Source organism: Gossypium hirsutum, chromosome A13 (assembly GCF_007990345.1).
Source record: "Gossypium hirsutum isolate 1008001.06 chromosome A13, Gossypium_hirsutum_v2.1, whole genome shotgun sequence".
In the NCBI taxonomy this organism is placed as follows: domain Eukaryota; kingdom Viridiplantae; phylum Streptophyta; class Magnoliopsida; order Malvales; family Malvaceae; genus Gossypium; species Gossypium hirsutum.
The window spans coordinates 89147301-89154582 of record NC_053436.1 but is presented as its reverse complement, the minus strand read 5'-3'; the positions used below and the strand labels follow the sequence as shown (position 1 = coordinate 89154582).

The 7282-nt window shown below is 31.3% G+C and overlaps 1 protein-coding gene across 15 annotated transcripts; it reads left to right on the top strand.

Annotated features, from left to right (window-relative positions):
• The first annotated feature begins 379 nt into the window (after positions 1-379).
• Positions 380-3884, top strand: LOC107895133 (calcium-dependent protein kinase 8). Of its 15 annotated transcripts, none has more exons than XR_005907656.1 (7): positions 380-827; positions 1420-1539; positions 1933-2013; positions 2215-2334; positions 3001-3131; positions 3386-3538; positions 3624-3884. XR_005907656.1 is itself a non-coding variant. In XM_016820371.2 (6 exons), exons 4-6 carry the CDS (start codon positions 2241-2243, stop codon positions 3821-3823), a joined length of 447 nt encoding a protein of 148 aa, XP_016675860.1. In that variant the 5' UTR covers positions 383-827; positions 1427-1481; positions 1933-2013; positions 2215-2240; the 3' UTR covers positions 3824-3884. The 15 variants fall into 15 exon arrangements, 8 of the variants coding, with proteins under 8 accessions (XP_016675860.1, XP_016675859.1, XP_016675857.1 ...); XR_005907657.1 differs by having other exon boundaries at positions 1917-2013; XR_001683422.2 differs by having other exon boundaries at positions 381-827; positions 1427-1481.
• The last annotated feature ends 3398 nt before the right edge of the window (positions 3885-7282 follow it).

Below are 7282 nucleotides of genomic sequence, written 5' to 3'. Positions count from 1 at the left end.
GCTCCTTCAGGCCCTTCGAAAGCTAGATTAAATTGCACCTTCACACCTTCAATATTTCAAGCTTGCAAGTGACCCCCAACCCCCACCATGTAATTTTTAGAAATAACCTGGGTAGCAATATTATGGGTCTCTGGCCCAGCAACCGCCCCAACACCCGCGGAGCTCAAATCTAGCGAAGGGTCCACACGCTTTCCCAATGCGTCAGGCCTTGTATCTTCTCCTAGCTCATTAATTGTTTGTGGATCCTTTATCTTTTCAACCCAAACTGATTTAGGATTTAGCTCCCTATTTCCTGCTTTCGAAATGACCAAACCAAAATTATTAATGTGGGATTGGCCCACTTTGCTTGAAATTATTAAGGGGTAGGATTTAGCTACCCCTATTATTACTAGTGACCATTGTCACCTTTGCAGACTTTAACGCTTCGTTTAGTTCAATGTCACCTTTGCAGGCTTTGAAGCCATTACAGGACGGTTCCAATTTCTACAGTAAAGCAGAGCTTTGGTTCGTTGGAAAGCTTAAAACGCCGAATGGCGATTACAGCATTCCGAAAATCGTTGAATAGCAATTCAAGGGAAGAGGTGTCGAATTGGCTATTCCAACCTTTCCACCGAATGACCTTCTTTTCCCTTTCGAAAACACCCTCACACTGAAATTTCTCAACGGTTTCACTTTTTTTTCCTTAGCCATCAACAATCCCACGCTCAAATCAACCTGAAAGGAAGCAAATCAACTTGAAGGCCAAAGACCCACACTTCATTTACCACTCCTAAGCGATTCCAACCTATCACTGGAATCGATTGATGAGAATGCAAGTCGCCGTATGGGTAAGCTTTATTCTTCTTTCACTTGTTAATGGTGGAAGGAGTCTTTCTATTTTCCACTCTTCCTTTAACACCATTGCTACCCACACCGATGTTAAGTAAGAATTTCACGCTTCGATAGTGTTGATGATGCTTCGATAGTGCTTTTAGCATTTTGATTAAATGCTTTCTTGTCAATTAGGCCAAATTGATTTTGGGTTTTCTGTTTAGGGGAAATGCTGAAGTTAGGTCTTCAACATGATGCTGTAAAATTTTCCACTTTGATTAATGGATTTTGTAATCAAATCTCTTTTAATTGCTTACAATACAATGCTAATAAAGCTGTTAGGTTTTTAAGTATGATGGAAGTAAGAGGTTTGGAACTCAACATTGTGGTATTAGCACTGTCATTGGCTATCTTTGTTGTTAAAGGATGCTCTTGATCTCTTATTTGGAATTGAAGGTGAAAGGCATTAGATCAATATTGTTATTACCAATTATGCTTAATTCATGGCATGTGTAATTGATCAAATGTTGTTATCTACAACATCAGAAATCATCCCTTCCTTGCTTAATTCTTGCTATAAGTAATATATTGATTGGTGCACATTGCAAGGAGGCAGTGATTTCTGAAGCTTTACATACAGTTGACACAATGAACAAGCGAGTGATTGCAAGGTATGTTTCTAAAGCTGAGGATATTGTTGACACAATGATAAAGCGAGACATTGAGCAAGTAAGGACTTGATTTCATCTTTTTCTTGTAATGAAGAAATAATTATAGTCATGTGTTTATATGATCTCATCTTTCTATATATTTCTAAAAGTGTTTCAATATCATTATGCAATTTTTGTTTCGCATTCAAATAAAACATTTCGATTATTCTCTTCTATAAATTTTCTAATGGTATACTGTGCACTCAGAAACACCATCTCGAATTTAAGCTAAACAAGGCCTGTCCATGTCTATTAGCTGTTTTTGGTTGGGTTTTCGATTACTATATATTGCATTGTTTGAGTCTTTCATTTTGAACATCTTTTTCAACCCCTTACAAAATTGCACCTTTGAGGAATGTTTTGTGGACTTTGTAATGTGATAAAGTAATGATCCAGGGGTTCTTGAAAACAGTTATACCTCAAGGGCAGCACAGCTTCGTCAGTAAATGGTCTGTAAGGACTTGTCTGCAGATTTGTTGATCTCATCTTAGATGTAAGAATCTAATAAATCCAATTTTCTTTTCCTTATTAATAGTTTCAAATTTTATAGTCACATTGAATGCAATTGAATATGGAATTTCGATTATCAGTTCAAAATGTCAAATGAGTCGGTCTAAATTATTTCTTGGTTTTTGATACAAAGTTGTCTGATGTGTCTTTTTGATTACTTCGATTAACTAGGTTTTTTTGATAGATTGTTTTATAGTTAACTTGGATATTATGCGCCAAGATGGTTCATATCCTATGGGAAATGTGCCTCAACCCGTCTGGACTGCTCCTATGTCTACCACCGATTCCTGCTACTACTGGTCAGGTAGAATGGATTTTGATTATGTGTTCATTCATAGTTCCTTTTTACCCCTAAATTTGAGATTAGTACTTCGGTTCGGATGCTTCACTGTTGTTATGGTATTATATGATATATTGTGGGCCACAAACACAAGCGAGGGGGCTATTGGCTATAGCACCCAAACGTTACTGTTATTGTTGTTGTTAGTTTTTAGTGGCTAGCCCTCCTGAGCGTTCCATAAAATTAGGGAGAGAGGCAATTGCATTCATCTGTTTCCCTTTAGCAGAGGCTGGAGATGGGGAACCAGTGATGGCAGTGTCTGTTTCACCAACCTTTGGAGGGGCATTTTTAATCACATTCTGGTCATCCCCATCACCAGCATTAGTAAACCTATCTGCTTGAACCAAAACACCCATGTGATTAGCTTGTTGAGCTCACTCAATGCCATAACTTTCTGCACAAAAATCTCTAGCCATCTGAATGCCAAGATCTGATGCTTGTGAGTAGAAGGCCTTTTCTTTGTTATCTCCAACTGTAGTATGAGGCTGGATCATTGTGGAACATGGTTTTACATACACACAATCATTCTATCGCAAAAGCAGTTGTTTTCTAGGAACTATAGGTCCATGCTTCAGCTATCTCCTTCTTATATTTATGCTCAAGCAGCTCAAGAATGCTCTCTTTTAACAGGTGAACTATTCAATGATATAGTGGGAAGCCCATATTACATGGCTCCAGAGGTTCTTAAACGTAATTATATGTCTGAAGTGCTGGAATTATAGTCTATATTTTACTTTGTGGTGTGCCACCATTCTGGGAAGGTTTGTCTTTCTATTTTCAAGTACTTCCCTTTTTTTTTCACATCATGAAGATTATATCTCGAGATAAATGTAGAGACAATGTGTGCTTCCAGAATTTGGCTAAAGAAAAGAGAGAGATAAAGAAAAAAAACTTTTTAATTATCTTTAATATTATGTATCAGGAGTTTGATGTATTCTTTTGCATACGGTTCACTATCTACTCTTTTACTTTTAGAAAAATAGATATAAACTACATTTCTCATTTTTGCATATAGAGACTGAGCAGGGGGTGGCACAAGCAATTATTCGCTCTGCTATTGACTTTAAGAGGGACCCATGGCCTAAGGTTTCGGGCAATGCAAAGGACCTTGTAAAGAAAATGCTTAATCCTGATCCAAAGGAGCGTCTTACAATACAGGAAGTGCTTGGTAACTTTCTGTACATGTTACATGCTTTATTTATGTTGATATATATTTTCTATGCATGAAAAATCATCCCAACTATTGTATGCAGAACATCCATGGCTACAAAATGCTAAGAAAGTACCCAATGTTCCGTTGGGTGAGACTGTGAAAGCTAGGCTCAAACAATTTTCTATAATGAACAAGCTGAATAAGAGAGCTCTAAGGGTAAGAATCCACTTGATATATATTTTCTATAATGAACAATTTTCTATCCTTCTTTTAAGTACTTTTTCGAATTATGTAAATTGAGAGTATGGTTCCACTTGGATTTGGATTTCATTTTTCTTTTGCATGTCATTAATTATTTATATTTTGTGTCGTCAAGTTGGTATATGAGTTTGACTTTCTAAGAATAGCAATTGTTACAGAGAGAATTTGCTATTTCTTATACGAGAATAATATAAAGAACTATGAGTTTTTGAATAACATAAAATGAGGAATGGCTTTTGAGACAAAGGGATTACAGATCTCAGCTCCTTCTGGATTTATGTCGAGTTTTCTTCATGTTTTTGAATAACATAAAGAACTATGAGTTTTTGAATAACATAAAATCAAGGATTATTGTTTTTAAATAACAAAGGACTATGAGTTTTGATTTTTTATTTCACATATGAAAAGAACTAATGTTACTAAAATTTAGTAATTTTTATGTAAAATTTGAATGTTTTTATTTCACTAATAGATTGCTATAAATAATTAAATTTATTAAAGAGTATACCTTATAATTAATTGTTGTTACTATGTTATTATAAAGGATAAAATAAAATATAAAAAATATGCCTTCTATTAAAATTGACTATTAAAATAAATCGTTATTAGAAGATTATTGTATTATATGTGAAACTCATTTTTATATTGGCGATTGTGAGCTCTTTGTAAGAGAATAGGTGAGAGGCTAGATTGAAGCAAATATATTAGATATTGAAATATTCTTAATAATATTATATTAAAATTATTATTAAATATTATTAATAATTATATTAAGAATGTTATTAAATTATATATTATTTTATTAGATTGTATTTAATAATAATTATGTTAAAATATGATTAAATTATTTATTTTTATTTTTATTAAAATATATTTAACAATAATATTATTAAAATTTAATAACAATAATCATTTACCTACAAAAATTCTATTAAGGGTATTTTGATCATTTAAGTCTTTTTTCTTATATTATTACTATATCTATTTTATTCAACCAAACAATTGAATTACTAGTTACAACTCTATTTCATTTCATTCAACCAAACAATTGAATTACTGATTACAGCTCTATTTCATTACAATTCTATTCAATTACAACCCTATTTTATTAGGGTGAACCAAATGTTTTTAGGGTTAGGTGTAATCGAATAAGCAACATAAAAAACCCTTGTGTTCGTGAATATGCATTATTAATCAAATGATTTTTTGATATATTGATGCTTTTTTGGGATTAGGGTAATGAAAGAATGATACTCAAATGATTGCTCTTCTTTTTCTTATTAAAATTTTATTTATTATATTGAGGTATGAAGGCAGTTTGGTATTAGTATTGCTGCTTAAAAGTATTTATCAATAATTTAGTTAGTAGTTAAGCAGTTGAAGTTAATTAAATAAAAAATATGTTATAGTCTATTATTTTTTCAATTAATTAACTAACTTCAACTACTTAATTATTAACTAAACTGATCATCTTGAACTTTGAAACACAGCCTTCATAACTTAATACATTATACCAACAAATACTAATTACTAATTGAGTAATTTTTATGGTTAATATAAAAATATGTTATAAAAAAAACATAATATACTTTATTATTGTTTAAGTAGTTATTAAAACATTTTTATTATTTTTAGTGGAAAAAGATTTAAGTATTTTATAAAGGGTTAATATATCATTTGGTATCTCTACTTGATTCCAATATTTAATTTGATATTTGAATTTTTATCCTAATTTAATACTTGAGTTTGATTTTAATGTTTAATTTGGTACCCTAACTATATAGTATCATGTGTCACATAAAAATATATAAATACTTAATTATTGAGACAAAAAAATCACATAACAAATTAAACTTTGAAACTAAAATTAAGTACTTAACTGGAAAAAGAAGTTCAATTATCAAATTGGTGAAATTTAGATACCAACTTAAATATTTAAGTCAAAGTCAAATACCAGATTAAACACAGGCAAATTCAGGCACTAAATAATATATTAACTTTTTTAAATTATGTTTGAAAAGAAAACAAATACAAATAAATGGAAACGGCAAAGGACTTGATGGAAATTTTGCCCAAGTCTGATAAATTGAGGTTCAAATTTGCGGTGGATAGATTTGGGATAAATTTAGGTTGAAATTTATGTTTTCAAAATAAATTAAGAAATAAATGGAGAAGGTTTTTTTCCCTGGGAAGTTAAAATTATAACACCATATTATTCTTGAAAATATTTAATTTTAATTATTATTCTTCCGCATAATTTTTTATTCTGAGCACATAAAATTATCTTAAAATGATTTATAAAAATAAAAATAAAGTAAATTTCTATTGTTACTTCAATAAAATAATTTTTAGGCTTACCATATTTGAGATTTACTTTTTTAATAAGTTTTCACCAAAAATATTTATACCTTTGGGTACCTGAAAGTAATATGGGTAATATTTTTACTGTTTAATTCAAATTTTAAGGTATATTTGATAAAAATTTATAATTAACTAATAATATTAGCAATTAACTTTTATTAAATTAGCCTTAAAATTCAAATTAAATATTAAAAAGTTAATATTATTACCTTTAGGTACCAAAATATATAAATTTCACCAAATACATATATCACGTTGAACAACAAAAGTATCAAAACTTAAGTACCAAATGATATATTAAACCTATTTTTTGTGAAAAATTAACATTTAACTGTTGAAAAATAAAAATTAATTATATAAATAAATGTGACACTTGTCACACTCTCAACTCATTTGTAAAATCTAAAAAATTATAATGTATCAAATAATTGATTAAAAAACAAATAAAAATGAAGTTAATTTATTGTTTAACTATGATAGAAAAATAATTATTCTAAAATTAGTCTCAGCAGAACCCTCTTTCACCAAATGAGAGATTTTTTTTTCCTTGTCCAGAACATTCAACGCTTTAAAGCCAGAACCCGATAATTTCTATCCTTCATTATTTTTAGGTCCCTTGATTGCCTCCGTATTTTCCATTCCACTAGCATCCATGGTCCGAAAGAGTTGGTTTCAGCAGTATCAGTGTCAACAGATTCCTTCTTCGATGACTTGTTTTGCCTTGCCGAAACATTCAACTCCTCCCCCTTTTACCGCAACTCTCCTTGAAATGTCCATGCCGACCACGAGAAAAGCATACTACCGGTAAAGATTCATACTCAATACGTTGAATATTGCCATTGATCAAAACCTTAGAAATGAAGGGCTTTTCTAAGTTAACATACACTACCATACGGGCGTATCTGCCTCTAGCTTTGTTGTCTGTATTCAGGTCCAATTTCACAACCTTTCCCACCATTTCACCTATCTCCCACAAGATTTTCTTCTTGCACATATCGCCTGAGAGTCCCAGGAAACGTATCCAAGTCATGACTACACTCGGGTAAGGTATAGCAGGACTGAAATCCATTATCCATGGTTGAACCGTTAGGTATTGTCCAAAAATAGTGCATGGCCCTTGAGAGAGGACGTTTTCAT